We start from the raw sequence: 25,871 nt of genomic DNA on the forward strand, positions 1-25,871 counted from the left end.
GGTATGTCTGCGCCTGGATAGGTTTTACAGGACGTGACGGAGTTGCGGTATTTTCTGTTTATCATCACAAAATCAATTTGATTTCTCACGATTCTGTGGTTGCAGTCAGCCGGAGATTTCCAAGTGTATAGTCTTCTGGGGGGTAGTTTGAAGAAGGCATTCATAATTGTAAAATCTGTTGCTGGTAAAATTCTATTAAGCGTTCTCCCTTCTCATTTCTCACTCCCAATCCGTAATTTCCCAGTACGTTCTCGACTATTCCTTGTCCAATCTTGGCATTCATGTCACTCAAAATTATGTTGATTTCTTCTTTTGTTGTGTTTTTGAGGGCAATTCCCAGTTCTTCGTAGAATTCTTCTATTTCTTGTTCACTACTTTCTGCCGTCGGTGCATATACCTGTATGACATTTAGGTCGAATGGTTTCGCTCTGATTTTGATTAGCGCAACTCTACTCGAAACCGAAATGAATCCCTTTTATCCTTATAGATACAGTAATTTCAATAAATGAAAAAAAGCTCGGACTTTTTTATGTAAAAAAGGTGCTCCTCTTTTAGTTCGAAAGAGTGAATGGTTTTCAAGATATTTGCGTTTAAAGGAATTTAGCATTAGCGAAATCAGGAGATTAATTTATTTAATTTTTTTTACATTTGATTATTTCACTAATACTAAAATCGATGCATCATGCAAATACCTTGAAAACCGTTCACCTTTTCGAACTAAATGAAGAGCACTTGTTTTATGTTAAAAAGTTTTAGCTTTTATATCATTCGTTGAAATTACTGTATCTATAAGGATAAAAGGAGTACCACCAGTCTCTACCTTAATGGAAAGTACCCTTTCAAAGCTGTTACGGAATTTTACACTATCGCCATTCGCTTTGGCATTAAAATGTGTGTAAAAGTACCAAAGTTCAAGAAAAACGGTTTACCAATGTTCTTAAAAATCAACAAAATATATTATTTCTATTTAACTTTTCGAGGGATGTAATTTCTTCGGGAAGCATTTTATGGCATATGTTCATAGGAACTTTTTGTTTAATTTTTATCTGTGGAATCACCCATTAAAGTTAGATACACTATTTTTTGACACCCTGTATATGCAAAATAATATTCGGCTCCTTTCTTAGTCTTTTTATTCAGTAATAAAACAATATTGTGGCAGACAACGTCGAATTGCTACGATCATCGGCACTCGACTACACAACAAACACAGTGGATATTTATAGAAATAGTGATGACAATAATACGTTCTATCTTTGCTTTACTTCAACCATAAAAAAATATTTATAAAGAAATTCTTATTGCTTAAATCAGTGGAGGTCGAAGGCAAGAAAGCTTATAACCTTCCAAAGGGACAAACACTTAAACACCTAAAAAATTGTTTTTGTGGTTGAACGTGCTAGAACACTTTTTGTTGCAAGTTGGATATCAGGATACCTGCTGGCATTTAAAAGCGTTGAGCTAAATTGTCACCACACTACATATCTTACCAGACCACACAACGCCTACACTAGAATGTATTCGTGATATTTTATGATGTTTAGATAAATGCCACTATTATTTAGTAGTGCGATAGTTTCATTTGATGTGTAGGCTTATAGAGCTGGTTTCCTTTGGTCAGATACACAATTAATTAATTATAATAGAATATCAATAACACTTAACTTATTCTACATTATTTTAACACTTATTTGCATAATAACGAGTAAACAACGAGTCACACGGAAATTTTTGGTACTGAACTGTTACTGAACGCCTTCGGCGATGACGTGAGAACCATTTTGTCTTGTATTATTCTCGATGGCAATGACATTTCTTTAGAATACAACTTCCGTTATTTCACACATAAATTCTATTCAAATTCCTACAAGTGTTGGTTAAAGAAAATAATAAGACAAATCCCCACAAAAAACACATACTTGTTGCTTAATGTTAGTTACTCAAAATATGTACTTTTTTAAGTTGTATATCTCCCATTTTTATAGCTGTTTTAGAACAAGAAAGGCAAAGGATAGAACAGTTAACCGCGGGATGGGACGATCCAACTCAAGTTGACTGGGGAGCGGAAGAGGAAGCCATGGGAACTACCACAGACGACTACATGGCGGAAGTGACGCAACCTAGCGGACCTTTATTAAAATGTACCGCTTTATATTCGTACACTGTAAGTAATAAACAGTTTAGTGTTTGCAAATAATATCTATACAATTCATTTCTGCCAAAGGTTAGGTTAGGTTAGGTTGCTGGGGTTTGTGATCATATTTGATCCCTCACTCGGAGGCCTTGGGCCCGTACAATACCCCTGTATTAATTACCAAACCTTCATCTCATCCTTTCTTTGCGTTAAAGCAATTCCAGCTCTTTGCAAAGTTCCCGATGTCGCTGATATTGGCTTCTGCTGCTTCCTCTAGTTTCTCCAAACAACCTTTTCCTAAAGGTTTAAAGAGTCGGCATACCAGTGCCGGACAGTGGCACAGTAGGTGCTCTATGATTTCTTCTTCGTCTCCGCATTCTCTGCAGTAGTCATCGTTGGAAATCTTCTATCTCACGAGGTTTACCCCCGTGGGGCAGTTTCCAGTGATGGCTCCTACAATTTTATGCGTACTAGGTTCTTTTTGTGCTCTAGTAGTTGTTTTGTCTTTTTGCTATCTACCACTGGCAACAGTCGTCGAGCTGTACTGCAGCTCTCACGGTGTTACCACGTCTATTGCTGCTTGGCCTTGATGGTAGTTCCTATAGCTTCCTTCAGTGTGTTGATCGTCACAAGTGGTGGGTCGTATGCCACGGCCTCTCCCCTGCTGTCTTTGGCGATTCCGATTCCTGGTTGCCCTCCACATTGCTGTGGCCTGGCACCCAGCACAGAGTGGCCCCGTCTTGACGCAGCCAGGACAATGCTGCTCTCGGCATTCCTAATCTATGTCAAAAGGCTGTGTGCTTTGCGTGTTTTGCGTTTCGCCACTCAGAGAAAAATCTAAAAAACAAACACTTTTTTATTTTTATTTATATAGCCAAATCCGGAATGGCACTATTTGAGTAGGCAAATATACTTAGGTTGGTTTGAAATTGCTTTCTTTGAGGTGGCGACTCGATGGTCGCTTTAATTTGATAAATGAATATTTTTATTTAAATAAATAAAGCGACCATACCGAATAGAGATAGAACTCAGTATGCTTGAACAGCTGCAGACACACTTACTTCTGAACCGCGGTAGGCCATAGGTCTGTCTTTGGTTTGTTACAATACCAGTAACGATTCTTCTAGATTTTGGATGGAATAGACCATTTTCCGATTTTAATAATTTCTACTCGAAAAAAGGTTGTTGTAGATGAAATTGATGCATTGTATGTAGATTGAATGGAAGGGGGAGAATTAATCACCGCCACCTTATAGATCTATTGTGTCCTCCTTTCTTGAGTTATAACTCATCATACGTCATTGACAAAAGCCAGTATCTGAGACGGTTTTACAGACGATAGTTAGCCATCACCGATATCAATCGTACCAAAGTTTATGGCACGAATGGTTGTCGTCTCGATGCGGATGCACTCAGTGATAAGGTGTTCCGGTGTTTCTTCATTTTCCCCACAGAATCTGCATTCGTTGTTGTTTCTTAGCTGTTTCTTAGCGTGTTCATAGAGGAATGTAGAATGTAGAATGTTTAGAAGGGGAGTTAATCACCGCAACCTTATAGATCTATTGTGTGTTCCTCTTTCTTGAGTTATAACGAGTTATAACTCATCATACAGTCTCAGGGCTTTAACAAAAGCCAGTATCTGAGACAGCTCCACAGAGACCAGCTCTCCATCCTCGACATCAGGCGTACTAAGGTTCATGGCACGAATGGTCGTCGTCTCCGCGCACTCAGTGATAAGGTGTTCTGGTGTTTCCCCATTTTCCCCACAAAATCTGCATTCGCCGTTGTTTCTCAGTTTCAACCTACTGAGGTGTTCGTTGAGGAGACAGTGTCCTGTTAGAAACCCCGTGACAATCCGAAGATTGTTTTTACTTAAATCAAGGAAAACCTTTGATTTTTCTTGATCATAAGTTCTGTTCATTGAGGAGACAGTGTCCTCTGACAATCCGAAGATTTTTCTTACTTAAATCAAGAAAAAACCCTTGATTTTTCCCGGTCGTAAGTCGTGAGAAATTTCTTAAAGTGTCTTAGACCGTTGGAAAGTCACATTCCAAGTTACAAATGGAGACTTCCAGGTTCTTAAGTTCTGCTTTAAGTTGATTTCCACTTGGGAAGCAGAACGGTTCTGGTCGAGTTAGTGGAGTGTTCGTTCCTTTACTAGCTAGCTGGTTTGGTTTTTTATTCCATTTTATTCCTTGGTGGACCGGTACCCAGAGAATGAGGGTTTTATTTCCTTTGCCTAATTTACTCAGCTTCTCTAGGCATTCTTTGACCAACTTCGAACTGATGGTTACTGAGTTGATCACTCTTAGTTGTGCTTGACTATCGTAGAAGATGGCTTTGTTTAAGATGGATATAAATTATGACTATTTCTACAGAAATTTGAATATTCAAGAGATTTTGAATTCATCAATATCATCCGTAATTGAAATTATAATGTAATTAATTTCTAGGCACAAAATCCTGACGAGTTAACGATTGTAGAAAACGAGCAGCTGGAAGTTGTTGGAGAAGGAGATGGGGACGGTTGGCTCAGAGCGAGAAACTACCGGGGAGAAGAAGGATATGTGCCACATAACTATTTGGATATCGAAAGAGAACAGTCAGCTACTACCCCTGGTCTCCAAACGCAAATATCCTTCTCCTCTGTAGATTATACCGTGGATAACGAGGAAGAAAATCAACCTCAGACTGAAACAACTCAATCCCCGGAACAAGTAAGTTGTTTGATGTAAAACTAAATAAAGTAATCGCAAAACAATTTCCGATGCACGTGATCAACTTTGAGTGACAAACGATGGCGACAGCGCTGCCAGATTGTGATGGATTTATGAGATGAATCTTAATGTAAAATTTGAAAACAATGTATTTATTATATCATTTTTTAAAGATTTTTCCGTTTCATTTTTATTTTAGTAATTAATTAATTTATTAACAGTAGTCACTAACAAACTTACTTCTCTGACTGCAGTCAAGGGTAATAAAGGATCTTTATTGTCAAGTTCTCATTCAAAATAGTTTTTCAGGACAGCTGCAAGCTCTTTGCTTCGACTGTTCAAATGCTGTACAATTTCAAGAAATGCAATACAAAACTCGAAAATTTAGTTCTTAAAAGAACTGTTCGTGCTTAAAAGTACAATTTAAAAAAAACTATGTAAATCAGCAAAAAACGAGAATTACTTCCAAAGATTCAACAACAACACGATATTATACCGTATGATCGAAAAAAAATGGCGTCCAGTTGGCTTGGAAATGACGATCGATGACATCCCATATAATTTTACATATAAAATGACAGCGATTTTCATTTCATAGCCATAGCTGACGTCGTTTTTATTCGATCATGCGGTACAAAATAATGACTGACATTATGATAATTGTCAAATAATAAACGTCAACGTTGCTGATCGCGGCGCAATGTGACCATGAGATAATAAAAATCGCTTTAAACTAATTTTTGCAGCTTTAATCTGAATAAAATATCTGTTACAATCATTTGCTCTATAAAGTGAAATGGAGAGCTGCTCGGTATCTTAAATTATACAACAAATTTAAACATTTTTCCAAAATTTCATTTAGTCAGGTTTGTAAGGCTTTAGTCTCAATTTCGATATAATTGATGATGTGCATCGGAAAATATTTCGTGATTACCGTATGTTGTGTTGACATTATTTATTCTTACAAGTTTTGAGTGTCACCTTATCTCCCTTTAATTGCCTCTTCCATTTTCTTCATCCATCTTCCTCACTCCTCACTTGTTTCTCTCATTTCTCTTGCTTCTGTTCTTTCTGTAGACTCTTCTGCTTCTGTTCTTTCTGTCATCATCAATTTTGGCAACAAACCGAAGAACGAAGTAGAAATTCGAATTTAACAAGATTGAATTTATGAAACTAAAAGAATTTCGAACTTCCATTGTCTTTATTTATTTTGATTAAGCCCACGGCCACACAGAAAGCGTTTTTAGCGTTTTGCGTTTTTGGCGTCTCAAGCGCTTTTTGCGATTTTACCGTTTGAAGCGTTTTTTTCGATTTGTGTCCATTAAAAACACGCAAAAGACGCGGCAGGTCTGCAGTTTCTATCAATAAGTCAATTAGTTAACGTCGCAAGCTCGTGGATTCTCGACCCGTTCAACAGTCAATCCTGTGAGAAAGAGATAGGCGAGATCGGCGCGGTTAGCGTTGAAGAGACGAAGATAAAAGATGCTGGGATTGAATTGTGGACTGGCCCGGGCATATATTCGGCGACAAACACAATCTTCTGCTAGTGCCAGTTAGTCATGGGTAACGCACTGAAATTTATTGCGCTGATACTATAACGTTGGCGCACCTCCTTGTATCAGCGCAGTGCGTTAACTCAATTGCGCTATGATGATACAGTACAGAGTACAGAGCCAAAACTAGTGTTGGGAAAATTCGAATTAAATAATACGACTAATTCGATAGTAAATTAAAACTAACTAATTCGAATTATCTTTTTCGATATATCGAGATAAAAATTAGTAGTATTTTATATTATATCTGTGGTAGCCGAATTACAAATGAACATAAAACATAACCTCTTATGGACGAATACGAATATTACTAATTAGTATAGTACTATTAGTAGCATTCTTTCGTTCTGAACGAACTGAAAATTTTCACTTAAACTGATTTATAAATTATATGTTATATGTTAAAAATAATTTTATGTTATATGTTTGTTATACCTAATAAAAAGAATTCGTTCTTTTTCTTTCTTTTTTTTTAAAAAGCATGGAGAAGCAAACCCACCACCACCCCAGTCCCCACACAGGAACTACGAATATTGATATCTTAAAGCCTAGGCCTAGATTATCATGAAACCGTGGTCGCGTGTGAGCTACGCGACCACTGTTCCATATTCTATTCATTGATACAGTAATACACTATCGGCAATAGCGCATTTATGCAGTTCACTTCACTGAATGACCGACCGACGCTCGTGTATTTTGTATTTAGTTCAATGAATGCAACGCAATAACGGAAAACCAACTACTAACGTCTTGTCAGGGATGCCAACGCTAACCTGACAACTGCGCTTTGCGTCATATACATTTTACACAAGGTATCGAATCAGTAGCGCAATAAAGTGTATCAACGCAATTGGGCCGCGCAGCGCTGCGTTACCCATGACTAGTGCCAGTGGCGTGTGTAAAAATAATAATTATTATTTGCCATTTATTTTACGAATTTTAGTTTATATGTCTATAGTTTTTTTATGTTGTCGTGTTGTGGTTACTTGTTATAATTATAATATAAAATAATAAATAATCATAATTATAATTATATAATAGAATAGTAAATATTACTAGTTGCTAACGCAATTTTAGGACATGACTTATGAGACTTGTTGGAGTGAAGCTTCTTTAGGCGCGCCGGAAGTAAAAATTCAAGGCCGCGACATACGAGCTAGTGAGATGGCCCTGGCCCTGACACACGAGTTAGTTGTAACGAAACGTGGTAACGGCTTAGAAATACGTAGTGACGCGACGTGTATTTGTAAGCAGTCCACGTGTTTATAAAAAATATTGATATTTTAATACAAATTTTGTAAAAGTGAATCAAGTTATTACGTGTAAAAAAACCATTTGTTACATGATAAGAAGTTATTGTAGCGGCCGCATTTTTGGCAGAAGAAGAAGAAAATAAAAAGAAGATAAAGAGAAAGATGTGGGTCCATCCCATTAATCAAAAGAGGGCTGAACTCGGAGAATTCCATCATTTATTTAACGATTTAAAAGAAGATGAAAAGAAATTTTTTCAATATTTTAGAATGTCGCATAATAAATTCCTAGAACTGCTTGATATTTTAGAGCCTGATTTATCATTTCAAAATTCCTCATTTCGAAGAGCAATATCGAAAGAAGAAAGGCTTGCCGTAGCATTAAGGTAAGTAATAAATCGGTATTTTAGCTTATTAATGTTTATTATAAATGTCAAAGCACAAAAGTAATATTCTTTTCTTAAAAAAAACGAAATAAAAAAACATTCTTTGATAATTACCAACAAATAATATTAATTGTTCTAAATATAAAGCATAATAGTCCGTGGCGTTTGTGTAAAAATATTTACAACCACCCAAAATACAGGAGACTTACCCCCAGTCTTCGGATAGTTTTTTCAATCTCTTATATGTGTAAAAACTGTTTTTAACAAAATTTGGTGCTGGTATCCGGAAGTGAAATATTTTGGTGTTTAATGTCACTAACACCACCGACTATAGAATACGAAATAGCATTCTAGATCTGTGTAAGATCATTATCATCGTTATTGTCATCAAAATGTTCGGTGAAACTGGTGGTAGGTTGTAGAACAGAAGCAAATGGTATGTGTTGCTGAGAATATGATGATAAGAGTGATTGTGATTGTGAAAAGGGCTTTGGTGATATGGCTGGTGAGTGCTGTGTTTGAGGCTGCGGATATGGCAACTGATGCTGCTGTTGCTGGTGAAAATGTGGTTGTGGCATTGTGACCCTATTTTGTTGAGGAACATTTGTAGATCGAGGTGGTTGATTAGAAATTAAAGTAACTTTTTGGCTGGTGGTTGGACTTATCGGGCTAAAATTTAGATTTTTTATTTCTGCATCACTAACTATTGCAAAAACTTTTGATTTGACTTCAATTTGTAACTGAGGAGACAATGTTTTAACTGTTTCTGCCATACAATCAAAAAATTTTGATATAGCATCTGAAGCGTTCTGTCTTTCTAGTGGTGTTTTTTTTTGACTGTTTTTTTCTTTTAAATAATCATGAAGCACTTCTGCTGATGAAAGTGTTTTTTTTGCCTGTTTTGACCCTTTATGAGTTGATGTTTGAGATGTGTTAGAGGCAGAACTGCAAGGTTTGGATGTAGAAGGACCTTTTGGAATACTGCTGGGACTGCTAACATCATCTGTGACATTACTGTCTTCTTCCCGCTCCTGTGTTTCATCTTCTGATGAATCACACTGCTCAACATTACTAATTTGCTGTCTGTCTACTAAAAAACATCGCAAAAAAGACATGTGTTTGTCATATCGCCAAATCTTTTTTTTTTTTGCTCCTTCACCACTTTTAGTTCTCTGAGACCTAAGAGATTTTCGATAGGTATCTCTTAACGTGCTCCATCTTTTCTTGCATTCGGTAACTATAATAAAAAAAAAAACAAAAAAAAATGGTACTAGAAAGAGAGGAGAGTCAATTTTATTTTGAAATATTTCTGAGAAAGGTCTGACCAAGTTTTTATTTTATTTCATTTATTTATTGACAGGAAACTCCATTACATTAAAAAAATTTAACAATTGGAGCTTATTACGAAATTTCTAGTATTTATTTACAAACTTAAATATGAAAAGGGCGTGATAGCAGTCTTGGTATAAAAGTTATGATATTTTAAAATATTTCAACTGGTTCAACTGGTTTGGTAACTATTTCATTACTTTTTTTAGGTTTTTTGCTACGGGAGACACATTCCGAACAATTGCGTTTAGCTACCGACTTGGAGAAACAACAGTTCGTAAAATTGTTTATGGATGTTGCGATGCAATATGGAAAAATTTGGGACCACTGGTAATACCTTCTCCTTCAAAGGAAACTTGGATAAATAGTGAAAGGGTGTTCAATAAGATGTGGAATTTTCCAAACTGCGTTGCTGCCATCGATGGGAAGCACGTAGTTACCGACAAACCCCCCAATAGTGGCTCCTTATTTTTTAACTACAAGAAAACATTTAGTATTGTTTTACTTGCATTTGTAGATGCTCATTGTAAATTCATTGCTATTGATGTCGGCGCCTATGGACGAAATAGCGATGGGGGAATATTTGCAAATTCAGCAATCGGAAAGAAATTGTTGAAAAATACTTTAGATTTACCTCAGGACAAGTCTTTACCTGGCACTAATGAAATTATGCCCCACGTCTTCGTTGGAGATGAGGCTTTTCCTTTGCAAAAACATGTAATGCGTCCATATCCAGGTAACGAAATACTTAATAACGAGGACGTTAAAATATATAATTATAGACTTAGTAGAGCTAGGCGAGTTTCCGAAAATGCTTTTGGAATTTTGACAAAGAGATTTCGTATTTACCAGAGGCGTCTTCAAATTATCCCTGAGCACCTAGATAAAGTTGTACTTGCTACATGTTGTTTACATAATTTTCTTCGAAATGATACATGTCATTGGACTGAAGCTGACGAAGATAACCAATCCCCCCAAGGATTAAGAGATATATCGGGAATAGGCGGATCTTCAACTACAGTTGCAATAGAGATTAGAAATAAATTTAAAAATTATTTTAATGGGACCGGGTCGGTGTCATGGCAAACAGCAATAGTAAGAAAAGGCAAAAGAAAAAACCTTGAAATGTGATTTTGGCTGAATATATATAAAAAATATATGATATATTTATAAATAATAAAATAAATACATACCGGGTCTGTTTATTTCTCCAGCGATTTCCTCCCATATGTTGTCCTTTTGTTGCTGGTTATGATAAGCACTATCAGTTATATCATAAATTTCCCTATATTTTTGTACTAAACAAATTAATTTTTCATCGTCCATTTTTAATTTTTTTTCTTAGGACTGCTTTCTCGGACTCAACAACAACAACTGCCGAAATAATTGCAAAACATATGTATATGCGATCGACAGGCTTCCACAAGTTGGTGCAGGCCAGCGCCGGCCGGCGACGGCCGGCTTCACGCACACTTGGCCGGCCCGTCCCGGCCCGTCCCGGCACGGGCCGTCATTTGACGGGGAGAGTCGGAGAGCTGGAATCTGTTCCGTCGACGGACTCGCCGTTCCGTGCCGTGACGGGCTAATGTGCGATAGTCTATTCATTTGCATGGTTTTAATCCTATCCGTATTTTGACGGGCCGGAACGGGACGGGACGTGACGGCCAAGTGGGCGACAAGCTTTATGAGACTTGTTGGAGTGAAGCTTCTTTAGGCGCGCCGGAAGTAAAAATTCAAGGCCGCGACATACGAGCTAGTGAGATGGCCCTGGCCCTGACACACGAGTTAGTTGTAACGAAACGTGGTAACGGCTTAGAAATACGTAGTGACGCGACGTGTATTTGTAAGCAGTCCACGTGTTTATAAAAAATATTGATATTTTAATACAAATTTTGTAAAAGTGAATCAAGTTATTACGTGTAAAAAAACCATTTGTTACACGTAAAAAACTATTTTTACGCGCATAAAACTCTTTGTTACACATAAAAAGCTATTTTTTACGTGTAAAAAACTATTTGTTACACGTAAAAAACAATTTTTTTACGGGAAAAAAACTATTTGTTCATGATAAAAAACTTCTTTTACACAAAAAAAATATTTTTACGTGTAAAAAACTATTTGTTACACGTAATAAACTATTTTTTACGCGAAAAAAACTATTTGTTTCCGATAAAAAAACATTTTTTAAGCAAAAAAATATATTTTTTACGTGTAAAAAACTATTTTTTACGCGTTAAAATCTATATATCTTGGATTTATTGCTTTTTTCAACATTTCAAACTACACTTTTTCAAAATTTCCTTCAAATTTTTCAATTTAATAGAATTTTCCGAAACAGTAGATTTTTTTCTATAAAAATATTTTTAGATATTACCCTAAAATGAAAAAAAAATGCATACTATTTAATTTATTTTCATTTTATTATTACGTCCGCCTATGACGGGGTCTCATCTTAGAAATCGCTAAAGACTCTACAGAAAACAAACTGATTTGTTTTAATTTGCATCTTTTGCGAGACACGCCAAACGCTACATGCTTTTGTTCGGGCCACTACTATATAATCTTTTTTTTGTTTTAGTTGCAACAGACGCTTCACGCAAAAACCGCTTTCTGTGTGGCCGTGAGCTAAACCGAAGAACAAAGTAGAAATTCGAATTTAACAAGATTTAGTTTATGAAACTAAAAGAATTTCGGACTCCCATTGCCTTTATTTTGATTAACGCAACGTTTCGGTCAGCAGGATCACTGATCTTTATCAGGTGTGAACTAAACTGTTGACCGAAACGCTGTAGTAATCAAAATAAATAAAGACAATGGAAGTCCTAAATTCTTTTATTTTTAACACGAATGTTGTACTTTTGTGTACATTTTTTTTATAGGAATATTTATAAGGTCAGGGCCGGCGGAAGGGTAATTTCCACATTAAAATATTAGCAATTACCAGACCACATAGGGAATAATATCTGACTAAACATTATAAACACTACTATCATAATATCATAGACGTACCCTATTATAGTTTACTGAAATTATACCCAAAAAATCCTAAGCACGAAAGCTTTGGGATAGATTTGATTTCTTATATTCTATATGTTTTTTGGATACTCTATTTGAAACTGGGATTTGCGAATTCATTTTCGTGGAAGAATCTTAAACAAAATAGAATAAAAAAATATAAATCTGATATGTTTGTGGTATTTTACTTATAACTCAAAAGCTAACAACTTTTTGTAAATAACCCTTCTTTCTATAATTCTCGTTTTTATAAATTTCTAAACAAACTGTTTTGGATCAAGAGTCAGCAAAATTGACAGTTTTAGACTGGCTGCTCAAAATCGCACTTTTTCTGCTACCCACACCCTTTATTTGTTATTAATATGAGGCTGATATGCTCTAAAATTATATGAGGCAAATATTCATTCGCAAAGAAGCTGAAGAGGATTCCGATATCGTTATTATCGAAAAAAGCTTATAAATTTGCTTCATTAATTAAATTAATTTATTAACAGTAATGGGAAAAGATATCAATCTTTTGGTGGTTTTGATTGTTCCGAATTGAATATGTAGTAATATAAGTACGGAGAATGGTAGCAGAATCGCTCAGAATTTTCTCATCTCGAAGAAAAATCTATCACAAAAAAATGCATCTCAAACACTGGCTGATCCTCATTTTGAAAGTCGACAAAACTGTCTGATCATATTATACCGATTCTGCACGAAATAATTAATTGTGAAAAAGAACGAAAAATTTTCTTAAATTCTTATTGAAAAATAATGCCAATGCTTGCAACTAAATACTAATATACTAATATTTTCAAAGATCACTTATACCAGAACGAGACTGCCGAAGTTGAAATTCTATTTCTTATAGCTCTATATACCAGGTGTGTCTTAACCCTATAACTTGTTTATTTTTCAGATGAAAAAACGAGATTTAGTATGTTAGTATACGACATAAATTAGAATTAATTGACGTATTCAATTATTTTTAGCCACTTCAATGACACCCACGGTATATTTCTACTTTATGCGATAGAAAATGACACTCTGAATAGAATAAAACATATCATATACCAACTTTTGACATTTTCGCATATGGTTTATTTGACATTACAACATGCGGTTCCTAACGGCGAACAATTTGACTCGAAATACCAAATGTGTGGTATCAAATTATTCGTAAAAAATGCTTTTTCCAAATATGCTAATGAGCTAACTTTGTTCCATTTGAAAAAAATGAGATATGGTTAAAATACGATTTGAGTATCTTTTAACCGGTCAGGACAAAACACGAAAAACATTAGACGATCAAATCTATTTTTCCAAGGCTCTTTGTTTAAATTATAAAAAATTAGTGTTTTTAACACAGCCATGGCTCTCTAGGTTGAAATTTAAAATACGATTTTTTTATGCGAAGATGTCAAAAGTTGACATATGATATGCCATGCTACTCAGAATGTTATTTTCTATCGAATAAAGTAGAAATATACCGAAGGTGCCATTTAAAAACCAAAAGTTTTAGTCATTTCCGGGGAAACAGGGAGTAACCAAAAACAATTGAATACGGCGCGGCGTCAATCAAGCCTAATTTACGTCATATACTAACATAACAAATCTCGTTTTTTCATCTAAAAAATAAAAAAGTTATAGGGGTGAGCCACTTTCTCAATATTACCCTTCCGCCGGCCCTGTATAAGGTGCTACAGAAAGCGTTGGGAGAAAGAAGAACTTTTGTTCTAATATTTATATTATTTCTAGGTTTCAGTTATATCCATGCCAATCCAAAAAACTACAAGTGGTAGCGACGCTCCGATATCATACTGTATAGCCTTGTACGACTATGACGGAGAAGGAGGTGAAGAATTAACGTTTGAAGAAGGGCAAATCATTAAAGTACTCAGCAAATGCGCTCACAGTATTGACGATGGATGGTGGCAAGGCGAACTAGATGGTAATGATTAGTAAGAAAAGAAAACTAGGAAACTACTAATATTCATAATCTTTAGGTCAAATAGGCAATTTTCCATCCCTAGTCGTGGAAGAATGTGACGAATTTGGCGAACCACTAACGAATCAGTGGGACGAGACACCACCCCCGTCTGCACCTCCCGTTTTTACACCACCAGATATTCCTAGTTTTTTAAAAGAAGAGATTGATATTATACCTGAAGATACACCGACTGTAAGTTTTAACAAATCTTTTTACGGAATATTTTTATTTCAATTATTATTTTACTCGCTTATCTTTCTTGTCACCCCAGTCAAATTAGTTAAAAAAGGTCCATAGGTGGAAAAAATTCCCACAGTTTTGAAAATAGTTTTAAACGATTCCTCCCCAAGAAGCATTTTTTGTTTTATAAGTGTGTTAGAAAACTTCCCAACGCCATATTATACAACCTAAACGCATCTACAATGGTTGTCGTGAGTTATTGGTAACGATTATATAACACTTATATGCCCTAAACGGGCCATTTTATAACTGTTCCTATGGTAACCCTTAACACTCAAGGTGTGCCACCAAAGTCCTGAAAACTATCTCAACACCTATATATATCCTATCGAGTTGCCGCTATAATACTGAAAAAGGGTATATAATAGTTATATAGTGGTGTTAAGAAGGTTCCCAGACCTCCATAGAAATATCGCGCATGCGCGTTTTTTGAAAATAAACTTGTTTCTTTCTGACTAACTACTTTAATATTTGCCTCTTTTTTTAACATAAAAATTGTCCTACGCAGATAATCCAGACCAGACACAAAAGAGACAAAATGATGCCATCCCTGTCATAGCCTACAAAAGCGTTTGCGTTATGCAAATGACTTTATAGAAATTACTGGTTTAATAAAATCTATTGTGCCTAGCCAGAGTACTATATACATATGCGATATTAAATTTACTGTGTGAAAATCAATTTTACCTCCAAAAAACACATGCGCCCCCAAAAGCGGAATTATTTAATAGATTTTTTATAAACAAAAAAAATATGGTAACATTTTTGTAATGAAAGTCAAATTTATTAATATAAATATTAGAACATACGACTTTTTTAATACATAGAAATAACTGGAAACTGGTCAAAATATAGTTTTGTACCAGTTTTTAACGTTATCTTAGAAATACTCATTGTAGGTAAAAATGAAGACATCAATAATAATGGCGTCCATTATATTTAAAGTGCTATATATTACTTTAGGATCTATAACATACTCATCAACCATTATATAAATTTGGTTACTTAAGGTTGCGTAAATGAGTTTGGGTTGTCCTTACCACACGTTCCTGATCGTTTTGGCAACTTTCTGTTGGAAATATCTCAGGTTGATCCTGATCTCTGCTTGTGGATGGTAAATTTGCATGTTGGCTTTCAATATTGGTAGATGTAGTTTGAATGAGGTTTGGATCATTCCTATTTTTTTTAAATTCTGAAGAACCTTTCTTTTGAACATAGATGTATTTTTGTGTTTTATCCAATTTATTTTTTTATTATTCATTATAATACCGAATTGCTTGCTTGCTAATATATTATTTGTTTTGATTATATTAAAAATTTGAGGTCATGTCATTAGGTTTGATATTCGGTAACTACAAGTTATATAAAGCATGCAAACATTTGAAAGGTGCAAAAAACGATTTGAGGGAACAATTATATAACTTGTAGTATTATTGGTTACATAATGGTTCTCAATAACACCTTTAATTATATAGTGTATATCTTGAGTCCCTTTATAACACCTAATACCAGAAGTTATATAAAATAGATGTGAACACCTTTATAAAACCTTACTATGAAACCTTTAGTAACAAGAACCTGTAGTGTTATAAGGAAAGTGATAAACAACATTTCAAGGTTACTGTTAGTGATAAGTAACCAACGCTACACTTATATAAATCAATACACTGTAAGATACCAATGAGACATTTATTAAACCTTTATATAACTAACCTTGAGAATATATAACCTAAAGGAACTTAAAATGTTTTGGGTCTAGACTTGGGTTGATACGTGTTAAAAGTTCCCGAAGATAGACGATGAGCTCGAGGTGTTGGGGGGAGTTTTTACCGTAAAAAAATACACCACACGCAGGCATGCATTAATCTTTAATTTTTAGTTACTGTGAAGTCGTGTGTGCACTAGTGCTCTCCAATGGAAGACAAAAAGTCAAGATGCAATGAAGACTTGCAAGATAACATCAGGACCCCTTAATATTACCGTTATTAATATTAAAGATTAAATTTAGACTTTAATTGGATTTTAAATGCGTAAATACAATATGAGAAATAGTGTTAATTTTGTCATTTTAATAAATAATAATAAGTTTAATTTTGTCATCACCCTGTAACTCTTAAAAGTTTAGACTTTTGAAAAAAATGTATTTAGACAATTTTGTAGAGAATTTTCTGGGCTTCAATTTTCTATATAGGGTATTTTTTCGTGTGTCATATTTTCCGAGATATGCCATGGCTGTGTCAAAAATACTAATATTTAATTTATTTAGAGTGATGTTCCTCAAGAACCGGCCCCTGTTCTCAAAACAGAAGAAGTTACACCCCCTCCAGAAAGTAAAGAAGAAAAGAAAGGTACCGAAGTAGAAGGGTCGGGAAATAATTTTTCTATGGCATTAACTCGGGACCAACACGAACAATACGGAACCCAATTTCAAGGCGATGATGTTCCAACGATACCAAGTACGTATATATAACCTCTAGAAGCATTAGGGATGCACGATACTTCCAATAAAATCGATAATGTGTACAGGTGAAGATCATTTCCCATAGGCTTGGTGCATTTCAGTTGATTTCAACAAATTCCGACCGCAGCGCTTCAACGGCAAAAATCAGAAATTATCAGTACCTATTTCATGCCGCCCGCGCCGCCGGGTCGTCAGGTTGATCGCATTAAAATAATATTGAAATCGTAGTTTTGTAGTAATATTTAAGTATATTTGAATAAGAAGACTAAGGAAGGAGCATATCAAAAATCTTAGGTACACCGCGATGGGCCTCAAATATGGCCGACTTAAATTCCGGTTTATCAGTGTCGTCCTAATTTTATTTAAAAAATGTAAAACTATGATGTAGGGTAGACGTGTGGTAGACTCAATAATTTGTTGTTTTATTTTACGTTGTGAATAAATGTTGGTAGTTATTAAAATTGTTATAAAAATATATAATTCTAATAAAAATAGATAAGTTATAAGTATTTATTAACACAAACATCTGATATGCTACTGAAGCAGGTAAGTCAAATTAACGTATCTAAATTCTTTGACGTCTAATCTTTGACAAGTTATAAATAAAAGCTAAAATGAAAGAAAAATATATAATTTAGTTAATTTAAGTGAATTTCATAAATGATCGGTTTACTACACGTATGTATATTATATAGTCACTTACTAGCGAAAAGGTGTTCCATTATTTCACTCAATTTTTGCCGAGATCTACCGCACGCTACACAACCAACTATTTTAGAGTCTTTTCGATAAATCGCGATAGTGTCACTGTTAATTTAAGTTCTGCCACAATTTCCATCTAGATTTACTACCTTTATACAACTATCAGTAGTAGAATAAATAATAAATAACATAAAATAAGCTCCGTAAAGACTGACAAATCCACAAAATTTCAAATCAAATTCAAATGTGTCAAATGAATCGTCAAACAGAACTGTCAAGGATCCCCACCCTAGAGAGCTTTTATGGTGGCTTTTCCGCCCACCATGCATGAATACATGGATAGCATTATGCTCCTTCCTTAGTCTTCTTATTCAAAGCGACCGATGAACCACTCCCAAACATTCGTGGCGTTTACTATACGAGGTTTGTGTAATGTAACGCTGTTTCGGGTAGTAAAAAATAAGTGAAAAAGAATTAGAACTAGGCGTCGTGTTATGTTGTGACAATTTTAAATGTTAATAAAATTGACTAAAAAATGTTAAGTCGTAAAGTAGTACGTAATTATGGCGTTGTTGGGTGCAATAACATTCAATAACTCAACTTTCCCGAATATTCGACTATCCCGAAACAACATTTTATAGGTTCATAGTTCTTCACACCGATTTGATCAAAAGCAAAAATGGATAATAAACGGATTCAAGCAGTTCGACGAAATAAGTGAGTAAACAAAGTGCTCGTTACATAATCAAAAAATTAAATTACTATGAGAGGATAAAATATAATTTGCAATACTAATGGTATACTTTTTTTTACTAGATTAAATGTTTTATGAACATCTTCTAAGATTATAATTATGTGCCTTTAAAGGCGCTTAAAAAAAATTTCGTTATAGCCAAAATAGCTCCAATTATGCCCCACTAGCAAAAACGGTGAATAAAACTATGCTGGCTACCGTAGTTGAACTCATCTAAAAAGTTTTTTAACTGGAATAATAAATTATAATACAAGTTTAGACCTTTAGCAGATATCAAAATATTTACCTTTTCATTTTTAGAATTTTCACAAATTATACTTCCTAACACTTTTAGAATAATTAAATAATACATTTTTCTATTATATTAGCTATTTAAACCTATGTATGTATGTAGTTGTATCTACTAGTTGTTTACGATATTTTCCGATGGTGGCAGCAACGGCGTGGAAAGCACCAAGCTTATAAGATCGATCCTGTAAAAAACTCGATAAAGAATCAATACTCAGAATAATGTCGATATAAACGTCTGAACTTTTGAGACATTCTTCTATAACATATCGATACTTTGGAATATTATATTTGGCATCCCTATATCCCTATTGCTTAGGTAGCACTATAGACGTCCTGATACCCATTCATAAAAAAAGAAAATATTAATTCTTGTTTTCTTCAATGTCTTGCCTGTAGCGATCGGAGTCCCCAGCTTAGAAATAAGCGACGAGGTATGTCTAAACTTTTAACTACTCTAAAGTCCTCTTCTTTTCACACTCTTCCTTTAACGTCTTTAACAGTCTTCCCTAACGAATTCTTCCGCCAACATATAACAGCGCCTCATTTTCCACAGACGGGCGCCACCGTCGAACCGCCCGCCGATAGAACGGAGGGAGGGGACGATTTCGGACTGGGCGTGGCTCAGATCGTCATCACCGCTGCCACGCCCATGATGGAGGAGCCGGAGCATCCGTTCCCGCCTCCCGAGGACGAGGCCTCGCCGGTCGTCAACCACCAGAACGACGTCATCGTCGAGGAAGACGAAGAGGCGTACGAGGAGGAGGAGGAGGAGTTGGCGGGGAGGAACCAGGGTTACCAGGGCGCGGTAAACACGAAATGCAACGGCGAGAAACGGTGCGAACGGAGCAAAAGTGATAACGTAGACTCGGAACCTATCGTGGAAGAACCTAGCGAGGTATCTAAAAAGGAAGACATTGTAACGAATAGAGACTTTGATGTAGAGGTAGAAGAAATAGAGGAACCGGAACCGACTGCGGATTCTGGTTCTGGCCAGTTTATTGTTAGTAGTAGTACAGGTAGTGATGGTACGTATTAGATATGTTACAGTGAAAGTCGGAAATTCAGCGATTCTTAACATTCACTAGGAAATGCTAGGTAACAATTACGCACTGGACCAGTGAATGTCGTATTTTAAAGAAATTTATCCCCCCCCCTCCTTCCACCTTTAACGGAAGCCATTATTTTTTTCAAACTCGCCACTTCAAGCACATAAAAACTTTTAATAAGTCTATAGTCACTATAATGCATAACTTTTTCTATTACAATTCCATTATATTCTAGAAATGAAAAAAAAATTGAATGCACTATTACATTTTCGCGGGAGTCTATTTTGCTTTAATTTTTGACCGAAAATTTCTTTCATTTAGGGAAAATACCGTACAGCACTTTTTACAACGATAATAAAACAATTATACATAACCACAAAAAACAAAGCGAATTTATGCCAGATGTCTGTCAATGTTGCCAATGTTTAACCCAATTTAATGTTATCCTTATATTACCTATTATTCTACTTATCCTTATTTATCCTTTTTTACTACATGTGGCAACCGCGCAACTAAATTTTTTAAATTCACTGCTATTCTACAGGGAATACTAGCATTCACTAGTAGAAGTTGGTTTCAAAAATAGCTGTTGAACTTTTACTGGCGTAGTATTAGCAAATCAGTGAATGTGAGCTTTTACTAGTAATTGTTACTAGTGTAATGTAACAATCACTGATTTCCGACTTTTACTGTAACAGATACATTTAAATACAGTACAACTTTATTTAAATTTTCTTGCTTATACTATTGGGTTGACATGCATCCGTCAAGCGTCGTCTATCGTTGATTTTATGGAATTTTATTGGTTTATTTTAAAAATGACATATCATACTTAAATATGACTGGAGTGGCGGAACGACGCATGACGTATCCATTAGGTATATTTTACATTTTTATGCTTATTATTTTACAATTAAGATTGGGTAATTATATACAGTGTTTCAAAAGTCAGTTAACTGACTTGAAGTAACATATCGTTTATTTTAAAAACTACCATTCATTTATAAAATCTAAGAATTGAATTAAATTTGAATACCTTGTTACCTCATAAACCATGATGATTTTAAAGTTATTAAGAAATTATTTTGAACGCACATACAAACTGATCTTTACATTTTTATTTCGTCTTATTGAAGGCGAAACCACTGGTCCCAGCACTGCAGAAAATTCTGTAAGCCACGCCCCTCCGCCATCTTCCGCCGACCCGGACACGCCCAAGCAGGTGGTGGGGGGTCGCGCTAGTATTCCCGATGAACTGGAACCGCACCAGCTTGCACGACTACAGGACCTCAAAGAGTCAAATGCCTAAGAATTTTGGTAAGCTATAAACAATTATTAAGAAGTAAAATGTTATTTAATTTTTTTTACGTCAAATTTCTCTCTTAGCACAGCGCTCTAGCATTTAAGCTTGATTTTCATGCATCCGTTGTCCGACGGTACGATGATACGATATTAATGCTATTGGTTTAATTTAAAAACTTCGATTGGTTGGAAAATTACGCAGTTTTTAAATTTATTGCATTTCCATCCTCCGTTCATCGGATATACTATTTGCTTGTGATTGGTGTCATTTTATATTTTCATTTCCATAACGATTTTGCTGTTTTACTTATAGTCTAAGAGCTATATTTTTTTATTTTTTTTTTTAGCAACGTTAAAAGTTACACTTCTCGTGAGAGAATTTTAAAAATAAAATTCTCTATACAGAAGCTTTTTTAGCTGGTTCTTTAATATATCTTTTGCTATGCCCTCCTGAACAGAGTGTGGACCGTCTGACTACCGGTAGACGTTGCGTTCACTACCGCGCATCGTATTCAAAATCTATTCTTTCTCACTGCGCATCACAAATTCGCCCTGTATTTCAGGAACTAAGGAGGCTAGGACAAACCTATATGTAGCATATTTAGTTTCATAAAAAAGTAGCAAGGTAATGCGAAAATCCCATCATTGTATCTCTAAATCGAAAGAAATGGGTTACCCTGTACAGATGTAATGCGCAGTAGTGAACCGCAGTAGTCTACCGGCAGCCAGACGGTCCGCACTTTGGTCAGGAGAGCATGGCAAAAGATATATTAAATAACCAGCTTTCTTAAAATTCCCGTTTTCCCGACGTTGCTAGCTCTTGTACTATTATATTTTTATTAAGTTTAGATTAGATTTCAAAAAAGTGCCAAAACGTCCGTTATCGTACGAACTTTCACCGTTGACGCGCCTGGAGTAAAAAATTTAAGGATGAGAAATGGCGTGAAAACGCTATGACCAATCAGAGCGCCGTCGCACCATCGTATCAACGGATAACGGACGTATGAAAATCAAGCTCAAGACTTATTGTGCTTGGTTTATGCTATTTTATGTATCCTTCACAAAATCTTCAATTTATAACATTACTGGGTAGGGCACTAGGGTCACATGGGTAACGAAAAGGCAGATGAAATTGCCAAACAAGGCTCATCAACGCTATTTATAGGCCCAGAAACATTCTGCGGCGTTGCAAAAGCAGTCACGGGAATGGCCACAAAGCGATGGGTGGCCATGAAATCTCTAGAGCGATGGAGAAATTCATTAGGGCAGAGACAGGCGGATATATATAATATATAATATTCATAGTAGAATATTGGCCAAAATTTACGGCAGACCTGATAAGCTAAGACAGAAAGACAGTGAAAGCTGTAGTGGGTCTACAGTTGTATTGTAAGCTGCATCTACAGCTAATGTGATTGGCGGACAAAATCATTTTTAGGTTCTGTCAAGAAGAAACGACAGGACACGTTTTTGCCTGGCAAATGTGCGGTTCTCTGAAACAGGCAGTGATAGGCCATTGAGAGAGAGTTATATGGAGGATTCAGTCTCCAAGTTGGGTTTTTTAAAAAGGATAAGACTGGAGTATGTAACCTAAGAATTAGAAGGGGACCAGAGTAGATCTGAAAAAGTCTCGCTATGGATCAAACCGATAGTCACCTCAAAGAATCAAATCTTATCTACATCACTGGCTAGCTATTAAAAATTCTTAGGTTTTTTAAAAAAAAAGTCTATACCTATGTGGCGGATTCATCTCTCCAATTCATTCTCTTTTTTCTGCAGTGCAGTGGCGAAATACCCATAAATGATTTTTTTTGGAGAGATTCTTAGGTTTTGTTGCTTATATGTATATTGTCTTCGACGTGCCTACACTTCACAATAACAAAGAATAATATGTCTTGCTGTCGTAATTTCTGGCTGCCCAACCATTAGAGCGAATAGTACCTATTTATGAATAGAAGAATATACCTATTTGCGAATAGAAGGTGTGTTCACAACATCTACAGTAGGTTGGACTTTTCAACCAGCTTGTAGGCTAGGATTCGTTGATTCTCATCGTAATATCCATGCCTTTTTGTATCTATACTCTTTTACTGTAAAGATCGCAGTGTATATAGTTCGCAAAACAATTTCCGCGCACGTGATCGACTTTGAGTGACAACCAGTGGTAACAGCGCTGCCAGATTGTGATGGATTTATGAGATGAATCTTAATATTTTAGTAATTAATTTATTTATTTGTTTTATAGCTTATTTTACTTTTTAATAGCTCATTAATATTAGCAGCCTGTGAAACTCTACTCAATAGAAATATTTAAATTTAAGACAACTACTTGCTACAAATAGAATAAAGAAAAAAATAAGAAAGAATAGTTTATCAGGAAAGCTACAAGCTCTTTGCTATGATTGTTTAGCTAAATGCTTCGGCATATTTTCAACACACAATTTCAAAAAATGCAACATAAAAATTATTATTATTAAAAGAACTGTTTGTGCTTAAAAGTACAATTTTTTAAAAAAGACTATGAAAATCGGCAAAAAAAACGAAAATTACTCTCAAAGATTCAACAACAACACGATATGATACAAAATAATGACTGACATTATGATAATTGTCAAATAATAAACGACAACGTTGCTGAACACGGCGCAATGTGGCCAACCTGACGGTAATAAAATTCGGTTTAAACTAATTTTTGCAGCTTTAATCTAAATAAAATATCTGTTACAACTATTTGCTCTATAAAGTAAATTGAGGAACTGTTCAGTATCTCAAATTACACAACAAATTTAAACATTTTTGCCAAAATTTCATTTAGTCAGGTTTATAGGCTTTAGTGCCAATTTCGATATGATTGATGACGTGCATCGGAAAATGTTTTGTGATTAGCGTAGTTATATCTAATATAGTGATTTGTTTTTCAGGTTTAACTGGTTATTTACTTATCCAGGCTACGCTTCTCGAAATACCTTGTTAAATGCTGTTTTGAATGCGCGTAAACGATAAAAAAAACATTCCGACCCGTGGACTGACCAACTGGTGCGAGGTAGGTTGGATTGCTGCGCCGAACATGACACCATTGATGCCTAGACGTGGTGATACCGGAAGATACAGGTTGCTGCCTGCGCAGCGATCGAACCGCAAGCGCAGAACGGCGAGGTTACAGAAACGACACTCCTCAAGTTTCCATAACTTTACTGGTTACGATTTACCGTAATCTTTAAGTTTTCATAACTTTGCTGGTTACGATCCGCCGTAATTTATAAATTTATTACCGACTAATTGAAATGACACTTCATAGTATAGTCTAAGAGCTAGCAGCGTTTTCGAGAAAGTATTTTAAGAAAGCTGGCTCTTTAAATATGCCGATATACGTTGCGTTCACTACTGCGCATGAAAGAAGATCCTATATTTTGTATCCTAGAATTTAAAGGACTAAATAAAGATATAGGAACTTCTTTCGATGGGTAGTAGTGAACGCAACGTCTATCGGTAGCCAGACGGCCTGCCCGCTGTTCCAGAGAGCATAGTAAAAGATATATCAAAGAGCTTCCTTAAAATACTTGTTTTCCAGACGTTGCGTTGCTAGCTCTCGCACTATTATTTTTGATATACTAAAAATCACGAAATCTTTTCCCATTTCAATATTTGACATCGTGTCACACTAGAATTGTGTCGCTTCTGTAAACTCCCTATTCTGTACGACATGGGAAGTACCTAGGCGCGCGTAAATTTCGGTACCTACTTTGTTACGAATTTGTTAAGAGAAAAATGTAATAATTGATATTACGAGTTTTATATTAGGGGCGGTGTTATAGATGTTAGTTTATCGCTGATGTTTGTTAATACGTACGAGGACGGGTTTGTTGTCTTCTAATGAAAGTATATTTTCTATGGGAGAAGCAAAATGTACATGATAATCTGCATTAATTTTTTGTCATAAATACATAAAGCTATTGACAACGCTGATTTGCTTTTAAGTATATACAGGTAAATAAATGCATAATGGTTTTAATAGAAAAATACATTGTTTAGACAATGACAAACAAATTTTATGGCCAACGAAAATAGGCTTATTTCTATTAAATTGACAAATGATATAAAACTAATAAAATATATAAGTAACTTAATTTTAAGTAGATTATTAAGTTAATAAATGACAATTTCAGTTAAAGTAGATAATTGTGTACAGGATGTTGAAAATATTCATTTACATTAGTAAAGTGTATACGATTTTAGTTTTGAGAAATTTAATTTTATGTAAATTCAAATTTTTTTCTGCAGTTTAATTTTTTTCAATTCTGGCCCATTATCTATAATATAATTAATTTATATTTTTGGCATACCCCAGTAAAAAAAATCAGTGGCGTTAAAAAGAATCATTGTATGGCTTATGCCGTCTTTATTATTTCATATTCTGCATTAATGAATGCATTAAAATTACGAAATGTAAATGAATAATGTTTGAGCAGATACTTTTGAATGGGTAGTCAACAGTCAATACTATTTAATATTAATTTTAGTAATATTCTAAATAGAACACAACGAACCAAACCAAGTGGAAAATATATTTTTGTCAGAAGTATATAGTACAGTCATTTTAGTTTCATAAAATATGTTCCTTTTCACACGATAACAGAGAAACTTTATGTAACATATTTTGTATACTAGACGAAAATACCGTATGATCGAAAAAAACGACGTCAGAGATGGCTATGA

At 35.1% G+C, this 25,871-nt stretch overlaps 3 protein-coding genes across 6 annotated transcripts in view; 2 read left to right on the forward strand and 1 right to left on the reverse strand.

The window, feature by feature from the left end:
• LOC115890029 (protein nervous wreck) overlaps positions 1-25,396 on the forward strand; it is a 110,806-nt gene extending 85,410 nt beyond the window's left edge. For 3 of the 4 annotated variants that reach the window (XM_030910139.1, XM_030910148.1, XM_030910153.1), the window contains exons 12-20: positions 1,986-2,164; positions 4,588-4,851; positions 14,128-14,320; positions 14,376-14,551; positions 16,866-17,055; positions 19,204-19,238; positions 19,361-19,832; positions 20,990-21,170; positions 24,077-25,396. In XM_030910139.1, the coding sequence (XP_030765999.1) occupies positions 1,986-2,164; positions 4,588-4,851; positions 14,128-14,320; positions 14,376-14,551; positions 16,866-17,055; positions 19,204-19,238; positions 19,361-19,832; positions 20,990-21,162 (1,682 nt within the window). In that variant the 3' untranslated portion in view covers positions 21,163-21,170; positions 24,077-25,396. Of the gene's footprint in view, positions 1-1,985; positions 2,165-4,587; positions 4,852-14,127; positions 14,321-14,375; positions 14,552-16,865; positions 17,056-19,203; positions 19,239-19,307; positions 19,833-20,989; positions 21,171-24,076 lie in introns of those variants that run through there. The other variant, XM_030910161.1, reaches the window with a different exon arrangement.
• LOC115890055 (protein ALP1-like) lies at positions 7,796-10,516 on the forward strand. Its single transcript, XM_030910175.1, has 2 exons — positions 7,796-8,040; positions 9,579-10,516. Exons 1-2 carry the CDS (start codon positions 7,820-7,822, stop codon positions 10,498-10,500), a joined length of 1,143 nt encoding a protein of 380 aa, XP_030766035.1. The 5' UTR covers positions 7,796-7,819; the 3' UTR covers positions 10,501-10,516.
• On the reverse strand, positions 8,036-11,048 carry LOC115890062 (transcription factor Adf-1-like). Its single transcript, XM_030910187.1, has 2 exons — positions 10,563-11,048; positions 8,036-9,277 (listed from the first exon to the last, which is right to left on the reverse strand). The coding sequence occupies exons 1-2, from the start codon at positions 10,693-10,695 to the stop codon at positions 8,391-8,393; spliced, it is 1,020 nt and encodes a 339-aa protein (XP_030766047.1). The 5' UTR covers positions 10,696-11,048; the 3' UTR covers positions 8,036-8,390.
• Positions 25,397-25,871: the final 475 nt, after the last annotated feature.

Source organism: Sitophilus oryzae, unplaced genomic scaffold (genome assembly GCF_002938485.1).
Source record: "Sitophilus oryzae breed Bouriz unplaced genomic scaffold, Soryzae_2.0 scaffold_1177_pilon_pilon, whole genome shotgun sequence".
Taxonomy (NCBI): Eukaryota; Metazoa; Arthropoda; class Insecta; order Coleoptera; family Curculionidae; genus Sitophilus; species Sitophilus oryzae.